The following is a 21,489-nucleotide window of genomic DNA, read 5'->3' as shown; positions in this document are numbered from 1 at the left end:
ATGAATGACTTTTTTGATGATAAGCTGTAATCTATTGGCTAGGATTTTGTTGAGAATTTTTGCATCTATATTCATGAGTGAGATTGGTCTGAAATTCTCCTTTTTGTTTGGGTCTTTTCCTGGTTTTGGTATCAGGGTGATGTTTGCTTCATAGAATGTGTTGGGGGAAGAATCCTTCTTCCTCAATTTTTTGGAATAATTTCTGCAGTACAGGAATAAGCTCTTCCTTGAAGGTTTGATAGAATTCTGGAGTGAAGCCATCTGGACCAGGGCATTTTTTGTTTGGAAGATTTTTTATTGTTTCTTTGATCTCAGTGCTTGAAATTGGTCTGTTCAGGAGCTCTATTTCTTCCTGGCAGTGTCTAGGGAGAGGGTGTGATTCCAAATATTGATCCATTTCCTTCACATTGTCAAATTTCTGGGCATAGAGTTTCTGGTAGTATTCAGAGATGATCTTTTGTATCTCTGTGGGATCAGTTGTTATTTCCCCTTTATCATTTCTGATTGAGGTTACTAGAGATTTTACTTTTCTATTCCTCATTAGTCTGGCCAATGGTTTATCTATTTTATTTATTTTTTCAAAAAACCAACTCCTTGTTTCATTAATTTTCTTAATGATTCTTTTGTTTTCAATTTCATTGATCTCTGATTTGATTTTGGATATTTCTTTTCTTCTACTGAGTTTAGGCTTAGATTGTTCTTCTTTTTCCAATTCCATAAGATCTCTTGTGAGATTGTTGATGTGCTCTCTCTGTTTTTCGAATGTAGGCATCTAAAGTGATGAATTTTCCTCTCAAAACTGCTTTTGCAGTATCCCACAGGTTTTGGTAGCTTGTGTCTTCATTGTTGTTATGCTCAAGGAATTTAATGATTTCCTGTTTTATTTCTTCCTGCACCCATCTCTTATTCAACAGAAGATTGTTTAATTTCCATGCCTTTGTGTGGGGTCGAGCATTTTTGTTAGAGTTGAGTTCCACCTTTAGTGCCTTATGGTCTGAGAAGATACAAGGTAAAATTTCAATTCTTTTGATTCTGTTGATATTTGTTTTGTGTCCCAGGATATGATCAATTTTGGAGAATGTTCCGTGGGGTGATGAGAAGAATGTATATTCTTTATCTTTGGGGTGGAGTGTTCTATATGCGTCTGTCAAGCACAGTTATTCTAGGGTCTCATTTAAATCTCTTATATCTTTGTTTAATTTCTGTTCAGAGGATCTGTCCAGCTCTGTAAGAGGAGTGTTAAAGTCCCCTGTTATGATGGTATTATCAGATATCCTATTGCTCAGACTGAGTAAGGTCTGTTTCAAGAATCTGGGAGCATTTAAATTGGGTGCATAAATATTTAGAATTGAAACGTCTTCTTGTTGTATTTTTCCCTTGACCAATATAAAGTGACCATCTTTGTCTTTTTTGACTTTAGTTGCTTTAAATCCACATGTATCTGAAAATAAGATCGCAACTCCTCTTTTCTTCTGAATTCCATTTGCCTGAAAAATTGTCTTCCAACCCTTGACTCGGAGCTTTAATTTGTCTTTTGAAGCCAGGTGTGTTTCTTGCAGACAGCAAATGGATGGCTTGTGTTTTTTAATCCAGTCAGCCAATCTGTGTCTCTTCAGTGGGGAATTCAAGCCATTAACATTTATTGAGATAATTGATAAGTGTGGTAGTATTCTATTCATCTTATTTGGTGAGAGTCCATTGCTTAGTTTTATCTTTTGCATCAGTGTGGAGGTTAGGTTCTGTCCTTTAATTTCTGAGTTCTTACTTTGCTGCTGATCCATTGTGGTGTTCAGTGTGCAGAACAGGTTGAAGTGTTTCCTGTAGAGCTGGTCTTGTTGTGGCGAATTTCCTCAATATCATATTGGATATCCGTAAATGATTTGATTTCTCCGTCAATTTTTAAGGTTAGCTTAGTAGGGTACAGAATTCTGGGCTCCAAATTGTTGTGTTTAAGTAGATTAAAGGTAGATGACCATTGTCTTCTTGCTTGGAAAGTTTCATTAGAGAAGTCTGTGGTCACTCTGATGGATTTGCCCCTGTAGGTCAACTGGCCCTTACTCCTGGCAGCTTGCAGAATCTTTTCTTTTGTCTTGACTTTGGACAGGTTCATCACAAGGTGTCTTGGAGAAGCTCGGTTAGAGTTGAGGCGACCTGGAGTCCGATATCCCTCTGAAAGCAGTGTGTCAGAATCTTTGGTGGTATTTGGGCAATTTTCTTTTATAATATTCTGTAGTATGGCTTCCATTCCTGTGGGGCATTCTTCCCCTTCTGGAATTCCTATAACTCGTATGTTGGAACGCTTCATAAAGTCCCATAATTCTGACAGTGAACGTTCTGCTTTCTCTCTCTTCTTTTCTGCCTCTTTTACTATCTGAGTTATCTCAAGAACTTTGTCTTCTACCTCTGAAATTCTTTCTTCTGCATGGTCTAACCTGTTGCTGATACTTTCCATGGTCTAACCTGTTGCTGATACTTTCCATCTTTAAGTTCCCTAATTGACTGTTTCAGTTCCTTCAGCTCTGCTATATCCTTTTTATATTCTTCATATTGTTCATCTCTTATTTGATTCTGTTTTTGGATTTCCTTTTGGTTATTTTCCACTTTATTAGCAGTTTCCTTCATTGTTTCCATCATTTCTTTCATTGTTTTCAACATGTGTATTCTAAATTCCCTTTCTGTCATTCCTAACATTTCTTTATAGGTGGAATCCTCTGCAGTAGCTACCTCATGGTCCCTTGGCGGGGTTGTTCTGGACTGGTTCTTCATGTTGCCTGGAGTTTTCTGCTGATTCTTCCTCATGAGTGATTTCTTTTATCTGTTTCCTTGCCCTAATTTTCCTTTCACTTCCTCTTGCTCTTTAAGTTCTCGTGCCTGTGGACAGCGGCTGCACCTGAGCCCACCACTGCCTCAGGTGCTGCCTGCGCCTCCGCAGCTGCCGCCACCTCGCTGCTGAGGCCGAGTCCCGGGGGAGCCTCCGCGTCCCGCCGCAGCTGCCTCTGCCGCCAGAACAGAACACCATATATTTTGAATTTGGATAATGACATCCTTGTACTAAATTTTATATTTTCTGTTTTTAATATTATATTGGAAGGAAACATATGTCTTATATTTATTATTATATTTACTTTTATTCATTCTAGTATTTGTGATATCTGAAGTACATTTTTTTTTATTTTCAACACTGACTTGTTTCTTAATTATTTATGTATTCTTTGTAAGTTAATAAACCACATTTGTTACTGGTCCTTAGCATAGCGTTTTCGTTTATCGCTGGTTTCTTTTTTCAAACAGCTTTCAGAGTTTGCTAATAACAAAATCTTTTCTAATAAATAGAAAATTTTACTTGTAGTTTTTGTAAATGAAGGGTAATATATTTGAGCAAGAAATTGGGGCCTCTACTTTTATATAAATAAGGTTACTTTTTGAGTTGCTATATAATATCTTAGAATATTTCACTCCTAGATCTATCTGCCTTTGTTTTTCACAGCTTCAACCATATGTTCTAGATTTTGTGGATGTAATGCAATAAGACTGACTGGCCCATCTCTTCTACAGAAAGCCCTTCAGTTATTTATTAAATTCTTCTTTTTTTTTTTTTTTTGCAGTTTTTGGCCAGGGCTGGGTTTGAACCTGCCACCTCTGGTGTATGGGGCCGGCGTCCTACTCCTTTGAGCCACAGATGCCGCCCCTTTCAGTCATTTATCACTTGCTTCTCCTCACATGCTGGGAATTCCTCATAAGGCTCCATAAAGAATCCTTTAACATATTTTGAGATGTTTTTCAAGATGTCTATTTTGAGCATTTTTCTTTAATGTATTTTTCTATCAGTCTATCTGACCACTTTCTGTTTCTTGAGATTCTTCTAAAAATATTTGTTTCTTTGATTTTATTATTTTATGTTTTCCATGTTTTCATATAGACATGTACACCACACACACACACACACACACATATATCAGAGAGAGAGAGTGCCATCGTCACATAGGATATTATTTTGGTCAATGATAGAGCATAAGATTACAATACCATATTTTTCTTTACTTTTTCTATGTTTATATATGAAAATACTTATTATTTTCTTATAATTCCTACAGTATTCAGTATAGTAATATGCTGTGCAAGTTTGTAATTTAGGAGCAATAAGCTTTATATAGCCTAGGTGTATAATAAGAAATAAGACATACTATCTGGGTATGTGTAAGTACACTCTATGATGTTTGCACCATGATGAAATTGACCAACAAAAGATTTTCAGAATGTATCTTTGTTGTTGCATGATATGGGAATATATATATATCTATGTATGTATTTTTTCCAGATTTTGGTAGGATATGGGCATTAAAGAGAAGTAATCACATGTGATAAATTTAACATCTTGAATTAGAGTTCATCTATGAAAGTCATAACATTATGACTTTATGTTTTTGATAATTTGTGCCTCTTGTGACCCAAAGGACTGTTAGGATATATTTGTAGAACGTGACCTCTGCCAACGAATTTATATTTCAGAAAAGGTGTAATGTCATGAAAAACTAAATATTTGTAAACTCACATATAATTTTGTGTTTATTGCTTTCTGGTAATGTGTTAAATTTCAGAGAATGTCATGGACTGCTGATTGTATGGAAAGTCTTTTGGGAATAATTGGCATGGGAATTAGCCCTTGATACAGGGGTAATATTTAGAATCACAGAGGTGAAAGGTAACAATTACATGGAGGTAATAATAAAAAGATAGGTATAGGCAGGAGAAGTATGTACATGTTTGGGAAACAGCAGAGAGTATAAATAGACAAAAATATAGTGGGGTATATGCAGTAGAGAATGGACAATTTTATTAGTGAGTTCAATTTTAAGTGAAGTTTACCAACTGATATTTAGGATGCTTAAAATTTTATTTTTAATGAGTTTTTTTATTTTGACAGTTTGAAACTTCTTTTGAAGAATGGTAAGAAACTTTCATGCTTCCTTCATTGTTTTATTATTAATGTTAAAACTTTGATCATCTGCTATATTCCAGTTTATTTCAGAAGGCATAGGGAATTGAATGCAGTATTTAACACATTAGATATTAAGGTATATTTTAAAAGTATGAGAATGAGGATCTTACTGAAAATGGCAGAACAGGGATCCCCAGGGCTTCATCCCTGCACAAAAACAAATAGAAAGATTACAAAATGGTGGTCAGAATCAACTTTTGCAGATATCTGGAATCTAGTAAAAACTTCACAACCACCAGGGGAAAGTTTAAAGAAGAAAGAAGCTGCTGTACTGCATTAATAGATCACTGATGCACTTTAAACTCCCTGCTCACCACAGTCCAACCCTCAGGTTGGTGGCGCCATGAAGACAGCAGTGCACACTTGCGCAGATTGCTAGCGCCAGAGGGAACAACAGGGACCTTATTCTGAAAGAGTTGTGTTTGTGTGTTTTGACCTGTTTGACAGCTCCCTGAAGAACCAGCAAAAAAGGACTTGTCTTTATTTTGCTTGACTTAGAGCAATCACGAGGCTGGGGCGCTTCCAGGCAGTGTTTGCTAAAGCATTTAAAGGCATATACTTGCCACAAGCAGCCTGAGGCTATGGATAACAGCTGGGATGAGTATTAAACCAAAATGCTTGAGAAGAAAGAGGTTGGGAAAAGAGATTGATACATAAGGGAATTGGCTTATTCAAAGCTCTCCATATACTGGAAACATATAATGAGGGCTAGAAATGTGTTCAGAAAAGACCTGAGAAGATACTCTTTTTTTTTTTTTATTTCTAGCAAACCTTTAGGATTTGCACAAGGGAGAATTGAAGGCAGAAGCAGGATTATAAACAGACTAAATAGGCATTAAAGGAGTACCCTAACTTACAACCAGTCTCCTAAAGCTGGGAGAATAATTTTTTCCTTTCTTTTGACTCTAGGCATTTAAGCTAACTCAGACAATTTAGCTTACCAGAAAGCTAAGGAAACAGATTTCAGTGGTCACACGTGGTAAAGAATACAGACATTACAAAACAAAAACAACCCACAATATAGACAGAAATTGCAAAAATTAACTGAATAGAAATTCTGGAGCTGAAAAGTATAACTCAAATTAAAAACTTCACTTTAGGGGTTTTACAGCAGATTTGAGCAGACAGAAGAAAGAATCAATGAACTTGATAGATCGATAGAGATTTACAGTCTAAAAAGTGAAAAAAAAAAAAAAAGAGAATGAAGAAAAATAACTAGTGCCTAATAATCCTGAGAAACACCATCAAACATAATAGGAGTCCAAAAGTTAAAGGTAATAAAAAAAAGAGAAATAAAGAATATCTGGAGAAACATTTGATGAATAAAAAAACAATTTGATGAAAACATGAATTCACACATCATTAAACTCAATAAACTCTAAGTAGGAAACAGTCAAACAAACCCACAGCCATACACATTTTAGGCTAATTGTCAGAAGCTTGAGGCAAAGAGACAATCTTGTAACCAGCAATTGAGGAGCATTTAGTTATGTACAAGGGATCCCCAATAAGATTAATATGCATTTCATGAGAAACTTTGAAAATCAGAAGGCAGGTGATGACACATTTTAAAAAATGCCAGAAGAAAAAACAATTGTCAGTGAAGAATTCTGAATCCTACAAAAGTATCCTTTAAAAATAAAAGACAAATTAAGACATTTCCAGATAAACAGAAGCTGAAGGAAGTGCATCAACAATAGACCTGTCTTATAAAAAATCCTAAAAGTAGTCTTTCAGACTGAAAAGAAAGTAACACAAATGAGTAACTTGAAGCTCTATGACAATATAAGGAACAACAGTAAAGGTAATTACAAAGATAAATGTAAAATTTTATGTAATTGTATCTTTGTCTTCTATTTTTCCTCTGTATGATTCAAAAGACAAATAAATAAAACTCACTGATAAATTTATGCTAATGGAAGCTAAATGTATAAATGTATAATTTGTGATAATGGCAAAATAAAGAGAAGGACAGAGATTTATTATACTATTGAAACTATATTGATTTTAATACAGGCTTAATTTTTATAAAGTTAAGATGTTAATTGTAATCTTCAGGATACATTCTCAGAAAAAGTATTTAAAAATACAAACAACATACACCGAGGTTGACGGGTTCAAAACCAACCCCGGGCTAGCTAAACAACAATGATGACTGCAGCAAAAATATAGCCAGACATTGTGGTGTGTGCCTGTAGTCCCAGCTACTTCGGAGGCTGAGGCAAGAGAATCACTTACACTCATGCGTTGGAGGTTACTATGAGCTGTGACACCACTGCACTCTACTGAGGGCGACATAGTGACATAGTGAGACTCTGTCTCAAAAAAAAAAAAAAAAGCAAACAAGAAAACTGAAACAATAGAATAGAAAAAAACTAATTAAAATAATTAGTTACAGAGGAGTTGGGTAATGAAAAAGATATAAATAACATACAAAATAAATACCAAAATGGCCACAATGTTCTTTGATAGTAACTGATTCATATGAAAATGATTAAACTCACCAATTAAATGATACAGAATGGTAGAATGTATAAAAATACATCAGCCAACTATATGCTGTCTATAAGAAACTCATTTGAGATCCAAAGATCCAAGTAGTTTGAAAGTGAAAGTATAAAGAAACATATTCAATGCAAATAGTAACCAAAAGAGAGCTAGGGTGGCTATACCAGTATCATATGAAATAGAATTTAAATCAAAACCTGTCAAAGAAGATTATCTGATATGTTGATAAAATTTTCACTCAGTCAAGAAGACATAAAAATTCTAAATATACACACTTGAGAACATAACCTCAAAATACATGAAAAATAATAACAGAATTGAAGGAAGAAACAGACAATTCTACACTAAGTGTTTGAGAATCCATTGCCTTGACTTTGAATAATGGATAAAAGAAATCCACAGCAGATCAACAAGGAAATAAGTCTTGAACATTACCAGAACCAACTAAACGTAGGCAACTTATGTGGTACACTCCACCCAGCAACAACAGAGTACACGTTCTTCTAATAGGCACATGAAGCATAAGATAGATCATATGTTAGGCCACAAACAAATCTCAAGGAGATTAAGAAGATCAGAATCATAAAAGGTATCTTTTCTGACCCAGTAGAATGAAACTAAAATCAGTAACAGAAAGAAACCTAGAAATTTCACATACATGTGGAAATTAAACAAAATATTCTCTTTAAATCATTGGGTCAGAACAATCATGATGGGGAAAATTAGAAAACACTTTGAGATGTATGAAAATGAAACCACAGTCTAATAAAAATTATGAGATGCAACAAAAGTAATACACAGAGGGATATTTAGAGCTGTAAATGCTTACATTAAAAAAGAAGAATCCAAATCAAGTAACCTAATTTTATACATTAAGAAATTAGTTGAGAAGGAGTAAGATAGACCTAAAACTAGCCAATCAACTTAGGAAAAAGTAAAAACTCTGAACAGACCTATAAAAATTTAAAAAATGGAATGAATGCTTTAAAACTTTCTAACAAAGAAAAGCCCAGAACTAGATAACTTCACTGGTAAATTCTACTAAGCATTGAAAGAATTAACATCAACCCTTCTCAAAATCTTTCAGAACATAGAAGAAAAGGGGAAAAACATCCTAACTCATTCTGTGAGGCTAGTATTAACCTGACCCCAAAATCAGATACATACATTTCTAGTGAGAAAACTGTATATAGATGTCTTCATGAATATATGTACCAAAATCCTTAACAAAATACTAGCAACCTTAGCCCAGCAACATGTTATTATAATCATAATCAAGTGAGATTTATCGCTGTTGGAATGTAAGAGAGGTTCTGCATACACAAATTAATTGACGAAATACCCCATATTAATCAAATGAAGGGGGAAAATCATGGGAACCAATTTGAGATTGGTGTGAAAAACTTGTGACACAAACCAACGTCTTTTATAATACCAGATTGTAGGGGAACTTCCTCAACACAGCAAAGGACATTTATTAAAAACCTTTGGCCTGTTTTGTACTTAATGGGGAAAGACTGAAAAATTTCAACCTGAGAACGGGAGCAAGGTAAGAATGGCTGCTCTTACCGCTGTTACTCGACACTGGAGCCCTTGTATATTGCTAGTATGAATATAAAGTGGTTTAGACAATGTGAAAAATACTTGGTTGACTTATCAAAAAGTGAAAAGTAAAATTACCATATAATCCAGCAATTTCACTCCAACATGTACATCCCAAAGTACTCAAAACAGGTGTTCAAACAAAACCTTACATGCAAGTATTCACAACATAAATATTAGCAATAGCCAAAAGGTGGAAACAAACCCAAACCCATCAATGGATTAATAGTAAGCAAAGCATGTTTTATTTACCCAATGGAATATTATTCCAACATAAAAATAAATGAAGTTCTTCTGTCTTAATAAACCTCAGAACTATTGTGCTAAGTTAAAAAAGCAGACACAAAAGTCACTAAGTATATGATTCCATTTATGTACATCCATCGAGACAGCAGACTGGGTGTTGCTAGAGACAGGTGAGTTGGGGAAAGAGGAGAAATTGCTGAGTCAGTAGGGAGTAGACTTTTAAGGTGATGAAGGATGTTTTGGAACTAGGTGGGATCACATTTGTAGCACATTTTAAATGGAAAATAATAAAATGTTACTAAAGTGTTTATTCTTTCAAATGGTTAATATTATGTTTTGTGATGTTTGTCTCAATTAAAAAAAGGAGAAGAATTAACATAGAATTTTACTGGTCCAAGAACTAACTGCACTGTTGAAGAGAATACACAAAAATAGATCTAATTATGTATAATAATTTACCATGTTATATAACTGGCATTAAAAGCTTGCAGAGAAATCATTACTTACTAATTGATGCTGAGGCAATTATTTTTCAATTTTTTAGAAAACAAACAAGAAACACTACACCGCATTTTTCAACAAAAACATTTTGAAATAAAAATTAAAACTAAATGAAGTAAACATAATGAATATTTCTCTAACCTTGGAACAGATAGATAGATTTTTCTAAATAAACAATGTGACAACAAAAAGACAAAATATGCAGCCATTCGAAATGTAATAAATGGTAATAAACTGGAAACAACTACATGTAACTAAAACAAGATGTAAAATTTTGTGACTCTGTTTTTATAATAATTGAAATATCATTAGGTCATTATATGGCGTGAAACCTCTGAAGAGAGTGAATGAATATGGATTGATTTATATTATTTTCATGATTTTTAATGTGTATACAGATTTCCCAAATTAATATTTAATGCTTCTTCATCAGGAAATATAAATAATTTTACAATTATTTCAAAAGAAATTCTCTGCTTTGTTGTTGATACCAACTTTCTTGTAATTTTGGTTAGAAAAAATATGCTGTTCAAAGAAATCCGACGAAGACCAGTTTGGGATTCTTGAATAGGACTAAGGAGACACTAAGAATGAGAACCATTTGGTTATTTAACTTATAGAGCTTTTAGTGGATACTTTAGAAAGGAAATGTCATTTTAATTTAGATGTTTTTCTAAAAGCTTATTAACTTAAAATTGGGAATGGTATTTTTTCTGATTGTAATTTACGTTGATTCTCAGAAACTGCTAAACTGAAATTAGAGAAATAACTCATTACAATTATTCTCAATATACATCCTTTTCCTTATGGAAACATGCTCTTGGAAAGACTAATGTCTTTAAAAAAATACAGCTTTAATATCTTCTCAGTAAATTTTGGGTCACTTGTTAACAGATTTTAAGTTTCTATCAATTTACCATTACGTATACATCCCATTGCCTATTAGAATTTTGATTAGTCTTCTATCTAGTTAAGATTATCAAATATAGTGAATTTTACAACGAATATTTAAAATTCAATGAAGAGCTCCTACAGTTTTTTCTTTTAACTAACCTTAAGTACAGGCCTTCTTTTACTGATTGATTTCTTCTTTCTCATTATACAGGAGCAGAACTTCTTCCATAAGAGACCTGCAGGAAGATGTTAGTATTGTCACATCAGTGGAAAAGGTCAAACAAGAAGGAGAGAGAGGTAAAGTTTTTTCTTATAATTAAATCAATGTAATTATATTTAAAAGCTCGTTGACTTTTTATTTAATATATTTCAGATTGTCACAATAACTTGTTTAAGAGGTTTACAATTCTTATGAGTGTAAATAAGAGTAAAGAGCCCTTTATATTGTTTGATTAAGCATTCATTCAACAAATATTTATTAATGGCTATTATATACCAAATACTCATCTAGGTGCTGGTTATATCATGATGGTTGTCCACCTCTCTTGAAGCTGACTGTAGTTACGTGGATCATGGGATCGTATTGGACATCCAAGCTCTAACTTATGTTTAAATTACAATTAATATTCTCATCATGATTTTTAAAATTCATAATAATTTATATACTGGTTTAAAATTTGTATTAACATTACTTCAACAGATTTGACTATATTCTTGAAATTTTATTAAACACCTCCTCTTCCCTCCACCATAAAAAATTTCCTAAGAACTCTTAATGGAGAATAACTAATAAATTCAGGAGTATTTTTCTTTTAAAAAAAGAATAATTTGTTTTTATTTATTTATTTTTTTTTGTAGAGACAGAGTCTCACTCTATGGCCCTCGGCAGAGTGCCGTGGCCTCACACAGCTCACAGCAACCTCCAACTCCTGGGCTTAAGCGATTCTCTTGCCTCAGCCTCCTGAGTAGCTGGGACCACAGGCGCCCGCCACAACGCCCGGCTATCCTTTGGTTGCAGTTTGGCCGAGGCCGGGTTTGAACCCGCCACCCTCGGTATATGGGGCCGGCGACCCACCGACTGAGCCACAGGCGCCGCCCAAATAATTTGTTTTTCAAAACGTTCATTCATAGAGAGGCTCTGTCTTTACTGTTTTTTTTTTTACTATTTGTGTCTACAGTGATGGTGAAAACCTTCATCACTACTTAGCAAGTTTTCACATGAAAAATATGCTAGGAGAAAAGATGAACCTATCAATGTCACAGTCACAGTTTAACTATGGTTGTATTTATTAAAAATATGTGTATTTTGTTACAAAATGTAAAACCATAGCATGGTTTATTGTAAGTAAGTGTTTGCGATCAAAAAAAAAAAAAAAGGGCAGGTAGTTGCTCACTTAGTCAATATGAAACAATAAACTAATTTAGGTGGTATTCAGGAAAAAAATTGAGGGAGATGTTGAATATTTGAAGCACCCCATGTCATATATGGAGCACATTTTTTAGGATGCTATTGTAGGAACAATGTTAAATACAACTTGTATAAATATAATGAACAACTTTGGTAAGACATGTATATCCAATTAGAAATGTTTTAAGTATCAAGGGTGTTAACTTATTCATGTGATTCAGACTGAAATTTCATTACTGAAGTGATTACAGAATGAATCATAAACTGGCTGAAAAAGACAATGTTTAAGAAATATGCTTTCATTAAAAGACAGGATACAATGTAAAGTGCCCCAGACATAGTAAAATTTGACAAAAGAAAACAGTATATTCAAAGAGACCAAATAAAAGACCAGTCCAGAGAAAATCATTTTTGTACATTAAAATCTGTTTCTCAAGAATTCTTTTGAGGCAGCATGCCGAATTTCTTTGGCAAGTCCAACAGATTAGAAGTAACAACCGTGTGGCTGCTGAACTTGTAACCATTATGTGATGTTACCATCTATCAGAAGATCTTTATCTTTATCATCCAAAAGCAATAAAAAAAATTATTAGTTTCCTTTCTTCTTGATCTAGATTCACTATTTTCCCTTCAGCCTCAGCTCTTGGGGCTTTTGTATTTCTTGACACTCTGTGTTTATGTGTGTAATAGTCTTGTCATGTCACCTTTTAGCAAAAGTCACTGCTCACAGGTGTGAATTGCACAGCTGCAGGACTCATACCTGTTTGCTTTACCCTCCTTACTTCCAGGGGAGAGCATATGTTCCCAGGAACATAACCGGCTTTGTATACATTTCTTTCATGAATAGACATGGAATAATTTTGTTTACATTAAGTCATAACATTCCAAAACTATGTCCAGGAATCAAAACTATGTCTCATTAAAGGAATTAATTTGTGTTATAAATGAATACATGGGATTTGGAAATTCTGATGAATTCCTAGCAAGGCCAAGTAAGGAAGTTATTATCTGGTAAGACTGAAGGATATAAAGTGCCTTGTTTTTAGGAACCTTCTGAAGATTTTCAATATTTATATGATTTAATTATTATGATCTGTTTTCTTATAGAATAAGAAACACAGCATAAATTAAAAATAAAATCTCTATAGTAAACTTGTAATATGAGATGTGTTTTCTTTCCTTCAAATATAATATTATTGTTGAAAATTGGGTGAGATTTACTTATTCTAATTATTTCATAAAATAATTATTAAAATATATTTCAAAGGTAATAATCAACATTTTAAACTGTTTTTTAAAAGGGTAATTCATTTAATTCATTTATCTAACATTCCCTCATTAAGTATATAAATATTTAAAGGAATAATACTGTAACCAGTAATTCTCTCACCTGGTATATAGGCTGATTTATTAACAAATGTGAATGCATATTTCTATTTAAGATGAAAGGTGTCCAGAATTAAAGCAGGAAATGGAAACATTACTGTCAGAGGCCATCCATCTCATTAAGAGTCTAGAAACTGACCGGGCAGATGCTGAAGAAGCTTTAAACCGACAAAGAGCAAGAAAGTCACAGATTAGTACGAAAATTGACTCTTGGTCAATCTGGAAACTTCAAGAACTCCCTTTAGCTGTGCAGAAAGGTAATAATAAGAATTTTTCATATTGCCACTTCCTCTGTTAGACAGGCACAGGTAAACAATTGCAGCTCTGTATATAAAAAAAAATCCACCTCTGTTTAGAGTGACCATATATTTTGCATACAAACTAAGGCACTTCAGAGAGATGATATTAAAAAATCATGCTAGGTTTACATTAGTTCACATTAGTTCATGTAGACTGAGACTGCATTGAGCAAACCTAGACCTGCTATCCTTTGAATCTGTTAGAAATTCCACAGCATTTACAGGGCATGCAAACGTTCGCACCTGTTTCCTAGAATGACTATCGTGTCTGAGTTCCTAGAAATACTGGAATTTAATGTGATTGCTATTGGTGCCATTAGCCACATCTTTAAAACTAGAATGCATCTGTTTTTGAGAATTCAATAGTAAATTTGCTTTGAGAACTTCTAGTGAGTATTAAAAACTAAAATGTTTCCAAGAGTTTTACAAATAACAAATGTTTAAGAAGATCACAGAGGGAGGTACCTATGATGAACTGTTAAAGAATCTAAAGAGAATGGATGTTTTGGTCTTACAAACATGTCTATCAAAACACTGCTGACTACCATATTCTGCATCAATTTGGGAGTTTTTTATCCTTTCACAGGGTAAATTTTAATTCAGGGTATGCACACTTTATAAGAGTTTTTTTTTAAATTAGGGTACTCATATAATCCATCATTTAAACCAAAGAATATTTGAGAGATAAGAGAATTTGATTATTGCCCTAGCTATTAATTCAGATTAGGTGTCATGCTTGCACCCTTATACCATGTCATGATTCATAAGTCTTCTAAAACTGGTTGCCAAAGTAGGGTATACACATTCCAGGGAGCTGAAAGAACAGATTAGAATTTTTATTTATATTAATATTGTAAATATTTTTCTTTTTATAATTGTATTTGTGAATAGAGTTTGTAATATGTACACTTTACTAACACAATATTAGCTATGTAATTTATAAATGTAAACATACATATATATTTATTGGTGCTTTCGAGTCACTGAGGATACAGTAAGGTCAGAATCGGCACCTGGAGAAATTCTGGATCCTGATGGAACTTGAGCAGACTCACAGTCACACCCACAGGAGTCATCTTCAACTGTTCCTTATTATTAATAGTAAAAAAGTTAATGATGAGGGCTGGTTTTATTTCAGTTCTTCAGCTCATCAATTTACATATAATCTTGTAGCTTTGTATCTCTTGTGGCCAGGTAGGCTGATTCATAATGGACTGTATCAAAGATCTATTTTGTGTTCTGTCTTCCTGTTGGTTTCAAGCAGTGAGAGTTAGCAGCAGGAGACCCCGGGGAGATAATGAGGAAGGAGGCAGGGGTATTCATAGATAGCTCTGGCTACCTCTCTCTCTGCTTGGTCACTATAAGGTGACTGCATCCTCCTCTTGAAAATAACATCCCTTAACGTCCATGATGTAGCCAATTATCTAGCATTTTTTTTTAATTTTCCCTATTAATAGAGATAACTAGAAACAAGTTTCTTGTCAGGAATTGGGTGTTATATAATCATACAAGTGATAAATTTGGATGTGCATAACAGTTTTCACTTGCAAAATAAAAAAATCCATACGTTAAACCCATGTGTCATCTGGAGACACAGGCGAATGGCCGGGAATCCTCTGGTATTCCTAGTGTGCCTGCTTCTGTAGAGTCTCTGTCTTTCTCTTACGTAAACTTACGCCTCCATGTGTACTTCCATATGCCCATCTAATGAAAGAAGTGGGAAAAACAAAACCACAGCTCCGGTTTGTGGATGTATTTGAATGGCATGTCAATAACAATTTGGAAAGTTACTGCATCCCAGTACCAGCATGAAAAAGTTTAAGAAAAATCGCCCCAGTAGGTAGAATTTTAAATACTCCTTGGAAAAGGAGGTGTTGTTCAAGGTATGTATGGAAGGTGACTCAAGCGATGGTAGGGTGGTGAAAGGAAAAAAATATGCATGTATGATGGTCAAAGGAAGTCTGGGAGATGGCCTTTCAAGGACAGAATATGAAGATGAGTGTGTTCCGTATAATGTTCACCAGAGCGCCTCTGCTATGGACTGTTTTGTATCACATATTACTTAGTTGTTACTACAATCATTCTTTGTAACAAACACCTTGGGTCTCAGTTGCTTACAATACTGAGCATTTTTTTTTCATCTGTAATTTGGCTAAGGAGGCTCTTTCAGACGGCAAGTCTGAGCCTTCAAAACTGTGTTGGGCTCAGTTCAGCTTCATGTGCTTCTCATCTTTGGCCAGCAGCCTCCCAGGCCTATGGCTTCACATGGCAAACGGAGAGAACATAAAATGCTGAGTAGAAACATAGGATGCTGCTCAAAGCATCAGCTCGGAACCACATACTTTCACATCCGTGGGCCATAATCAATAACGTATTCAAACCAAGAATCTACCTGACAAGAAATTGTCTCTATCCCCAGGGAGAGGAAAGTGATGATGCTATAGCTTACCCGTGTTAACTATCCCTGATACCGAGTCACTTGTACTGTGGTCTCAGCATACGTCATAGTGCTCTCATCTTCAGTGGTTCTCATCTTCTAGGGACGTCCAGGGACTCTTTTCTTTTTGGCTTCTAGTAGAATTATGGGAGTATTACTGGATCTAGATCAGTTGTCATTTTAATTTCTTAGCTGAATTTTGATCTCTAAACCTTTATAAGTTTCAAGTTGGAAATTTATTTTTACTTCTTTGGAGTCATTCTTTTTCTACTCAGAATCCATTTTTTGATTTTTCTATCCATGGCTAAAATGTTTAAGCTCAAAGTTGTCAGCATATTTTTAACAGTAAATTCAACTTCTTTGCTGTTTTAGTTCTCTTTTGTTTGTATTTCTTCTTGAGTTAGTTTTGATAATATATATCTGCTGAGGAACTTGCTAATTTTATTTTAGGTATCTCATTTCTTGGCATAAATTGGCTTATGTTATCCCCTTATAACTATTTTAACTTCTATAATAGCAGTAGTGATGGCATTTCTTTCATTCTAAATTTTGGTAAATTATGCCATGTCACTCTTCCTTCTTGGTCATTCCAGCAATAGATTTTTGAATTGTGTTGATCTTTTTCAAAAGTTGCTTTTTGCTTTTATTGATCTCTCTATTGTTATTCAGATTTGGTGTCATTGATTTCTTTTCTGATTTCCCATCTTTGCGTTGGAAAGAATTTGGCCTACTGCATTTCTGACAATTTATTTGATGCCTTTTTTTCCTTTTGTAGATTGTCAATTAAAACAGAATTTTAAAGATTTTGTGAATTTCTTTTTTAGAACTTCATCAGTTGCTTTTTATAAATATTCAAATGCTCTGAGTTCACTTTTATATAGTTCAAAATAATTTCTAAATTTCTGTGTGATTTATTTTTGGAACTTTTATTATTTAAAACTTGCTGTTTAGTTTGCAAGTATATTGGAATTTTCATAAATTTTCTGTTCCTACGTATGTCTCATTTAATTTTATTGTGCTAAGAAACATTTTTTTCAATCATATTAAAATTTATAAATTGCAGTTTATAAATTGCCTAGACTTTTGCCTGTCCTAGAGAATGTTCTGTGTGGTTAAAATTAATATACTACTATTGTTGGGTGCAATATTTATATAAATGTCAGGTCAATTTGGTTTGTAGTGCTTTTAAAGTCTTCATTCTCCTTAATGATTTTCTGTCTGGTAAAACAGGGTATTGAAATTTCCAATTATTATTTCAACTATAAAATCAGAGAAGAAGCCAACATTCTTTTTTAAATTGTCAGTTATTCATGTATTTTAATTTTTAAAAATCATTTTAGAATGTCCTAATAAGTTGCCAAGAAAGCAGGTAATGCAACAAGACCAGCATTTAAGTGTGACATGGGAACTTCTGGAAATCAGTAGGCATTAGTGTGAGATTTAGTGTTGAGAGGATCTTCAAAACCCTGGGTCCCCTTTTGGATATATCTATAGGGCTCAGGGGACTGGGAAAAAAGCCTGTGGGTCGCTCGAAATGACCATGCCATGAAATGAGAATCCAAAGGTCTACATCTTGAGCATGAGAGTGTAGTTGATATTGAATGGCCAGCAAAGGATCGTGTTTGATTCTCTTAGTGGAGAAAGAAAATATTCCCTGAAGTTTTTAACATGCTGATCTCAACTGGATTTGTGATCCAAATTTCTGCTGCCTGTGTGTCTAAAAGTTGGAAAGTAGGAATGTCATGTCACTCTTCTACGTGTGGTAAGTAAAGTTGGTCATCTGGGAGAAACAAAGACAATTTTTTTCCAGTTGACTAAAATGTCAAACTAGGCATAAAGAATTTATCTTAAATAAAGTTCAGAGGAAAAAAGTTGCTCAATATCAAATACTATATAAAACACACAGAGATTCAGGTTCCATGGATGTGAATCCGTAGAAACAAACCACAGAATGTTACTCAAAATTTGTCAACTGTTAGAATATACATGTGATTATAAAATAAGTGTAGATATATTTCAAGAAATTAAGAGAGAGGTTTAAAATAAAATAAGGACAAAAAGTTATTTTTTAAAGAAAACAAAAAAATGAAAAATACATTAAACTTAATTAAATAATTGTTTAAATTGTTTATTGAGCTCAGAAGAGAGAAATAATAATTAACTTTAAAATTTAAAGAAGTTTCAAGGAAAGCATCACATCAACACAAGAAGAAGGAAAATGTAAATAAAATACTTCAAAGCAGGCAGTGCCTGTGACTCAAGGGGTAGGGTGCTGGCCCCACATACCGGAGGTGGTGGGTTCAAACCCGGCCCTGGCCAAAAACAAAACAAACAACAAAAATATTTTAAAGCATGGAATATAGAATGAGAGTGTATAATGAATATTTTGTAGTAAATTATTATGGAAATAACAATGATGATATTTAACAAGATAATGTTTGATTCCTATTTTGAAAACAAAAGTCTTATGGCCTAGTTTGTGAGGGTAAACAAAACAGGAAAGTGATGGTGTCAAACTTTGCACATATCCAAGAAAAACTGTGCAAATATATCATTAAATTTATCTTCAGATGTGTAAGAAAAAGCCAAGTCATTAAAGGGAAATCAGTAGCTTTTGTTTTATTAAAAAAGAAGATTCAATTATTTATCAATAATTGATAAATATAAAGAAGAAAAGTATAAAAAATGGTCAAATAATGAAAAACATGCAATTCAGAGGATATACAAAGGTTAGGCTCATTAGGAAAAGAATAATGAAAAATCAATAGCAAGATAAATTGAAAACATAGAATATATAAATGAATCAGATTCAGAATTAAAACATAGTGCTACAGTAGTGACTAGTAGTAATGAAGACATTACGAACAAACAAATTTTTTAGAAATTTTTGAAACTTTGATGAGCTGAATACATTCACAGAGAAGAAAAGCTTGATGAATAAATAACCAAAATGTTTATATAGCCAGTAAAGGAAAGAATTTCTTTCAATGACCGAAAATCTTTCTTCACTAAATAATATGTACATTCTAGGAGAATACGGCTTAATATGAAATTTTAAAGTTTCACAAAATCATAGACAAAAAAATTAAGAAAAAACAACAATGATTTAAGAAGATAGCAATCATTGTAACCCAGAACTAGATGAGGAAAGTAAGAAACATTATAGGCCTAAATACTAAATATAAATGCAAAAAATTCTAACTGAAGACATCAACAAATCCCATCAAGAAATTTATAATGAACATGAAAAAAATAGACAACTTACTTTTATTCCTAGAGTGTAAGATTGATTAACCTTAGTGACTTAATATAACTATAAAGTATTTTTGTTTAATTTTTCTCTAAAATTGTTCTAAAGTATTTTTGTTTAATTTATCTAAAACTGTTCTTGTCTATAGATTGGGATTTAATTAATTTTTAAATTTAAAAGTTAATTGAAGGAAATTTTCATGCTTAAAATTTCCAACATTTTTATAAAGAATGAATGTTTTTTCATTTATTTAAATTTACTTTTATGTTGTTTGATAACATTCGGTCATTTTCTTCCCCTAGACTTTGTCCAGTTAATGTTAGTTACTGGATTTATGCTGTTTATATTATGTTTTAGTTTTGTTTTATTGAAGTTATTCTATTTTCAGTTATATTCTTCATATAGATAAGCCCTTTTGTATGTCAAGTTTACATGAACTCTTAGCATTTTTGATAAATTTCAGTTGCTTCTTTTGTGAGTTTTGTTGTACAGTTGTATAATCAGAAAATAATCATTTTTGCCTTTTCATTCTGGTATTTACAACTCCTATTTTGTCATTGCCTTCTGGTGGTTTTTAAAGGCCTCTGCTCTTGAAGTTCTTCTCACTTTGAAGCAATTACAGAGAGTGCTGTGTAGATCAGTATATGTAAAGATCAGTATATATGTTTATCTTATTGAATAGGATTGTACCAAAACAATCATTAGCTTATAAAATGTATTTTAATCCATTTAATGATGAATGAAGACAATAGTATATTGTAACAGTATTTCTTTTTATTTAGTAAGATTCACACATAAGCATTTTCTGAAACTAAAACAATTCATATTTATTTATTATCAAAGATTTCCTTCAGACCTCCGTACCTTCTGTGTTAAAATCAGATTTTTTGGTTTTTATTCTACATCTAGAACACGAGACTTATTTGAGGGATATTGTAGAATTACAATGGAATCTTGAGGATAAAATTACCCAACAAAATCATTTTGAGGAACAAAAGAAACAGTTAGAAGAAGCTAATACAAAGATTCAAGCAGATATAGACTTCATGTTTGAACGTTGCTGTCAGCTGGAGGCAAAGCATAAACAGGAACTTGAAGCTCTGAATGAATGTTATCAAAAAAAAAGAGAGGTAAATGAATAAAAGAATGGGTATACATTTCACAAACTATTAGTTATACAAAGATGGTTCAACTATTCGACATCATTTTAAAGGTTTCATTTTCAGTGAAAAATTGACCCGCTGTTCATCTCTACACACTACTATCTCCTGGTATTTAATTTAAGTATGTCTTTTTCCCATCTCTTCATATTTAGGAGTATTAATAATATTTAATCAACCTACTAACATAATTTTGAATATTTAATACAGCCTGGTATTCTTTAAAGCTGTAATTGAACTGAGGGAGAATTCAAGTAGAATATGTCAGTCAATTTTATTGTTGATGAATATACATAAATGAAGTAAAGTTGTTTTAATGATTAATTAAACACTTCACTCTCCTATTATGAGATTATATTAGGTAAAAAGTGCATATATGCCTGTTAAAAAGTGAAAATTCCATCCTATTTGTTTTTGAACATTGTAAACAAGTTGTTAAATTTCTCCCGTGTACTCCTTGAGAGGTTCCTTTTTCTCCCTTCACCACCAAAGGACAGTCCATACCATGAATTTCATTTGTATCTGAGCAAAATTTGTTAATTTTATACATATTTATGTTTATAAAGAATAGATTGTAATTTTAATTACACAAACAGTATCATATGTTGTGTAATTTTCTGCATCTTGTTTTTTTAATCTGACATTGCTTTAGTTTAATCAAGCTACTGTTGATACATACAAAATGTAATTCATTCCATCAAATAGATGTTTCTCAATTGTCTTGTTTACCATTTTTTTCATCTGGTGGTCCTATGAATTGTTTCTGATATTTGGCAACAAAAGTGCTGATTTGACTATA

The 21,489-nt window shown here is 33.0% G+C and overlaps 1 protein-coding gene across 1 annotated transcript in view; it reads left to right on the top strand.

Annotated features, from left to right (window-relative positions):
• The window catches only part of CCDC178 (coiled-coil domain containing 178), a 427,305-nt gene that overhangs the window by 19,058 nt on the left and 386,758 nt on the right, over nucleotides 1-21,489 (top strand). The window contains exons 4-7 of the mRNA XM_053571342.1: nucleotides 4,925-4,947; nucleotides 10,962-11,047; nucleotides 13,601-13,801; nucleotides 20,440-20,660. Coding sequence (XP_053427317.1) covers nucleotides 4,925-4,947; nucleotides 10,962-11,047; nucleotides 13,601-13,801; nucleotides 20,440-20,660 — 531 coding nt within the window. The remainder of the gene's footprint in view (nucleotides 1-4,924; nucleotides 4,948-10,961; nucleotides 11,048-13,600; nucleotides 13,802-20,439; nucleotides 20,661-21,489) is intronic.

The sequence above is a fragment of the Nycticebus coucang genome, chromosome 19, assembly GCF_027406575.1.
Source record: "Nycticebus coucang isolate mNycCou1 chromosome 19, mNycCou1.pri, whole genome shotgun sequence".
NCBI classification, from domain to species: Eukaryota; Metazoa; Chordata; class Mammalia; order Primates; family Lorisidae; genus Nycticebus; species Nycticebus coucang.
The sequence above is the reverse complement of the archived record's forward strand: the minus strand, read 5'-3'. Positions and strand labels throughout refer to the sequence as shown.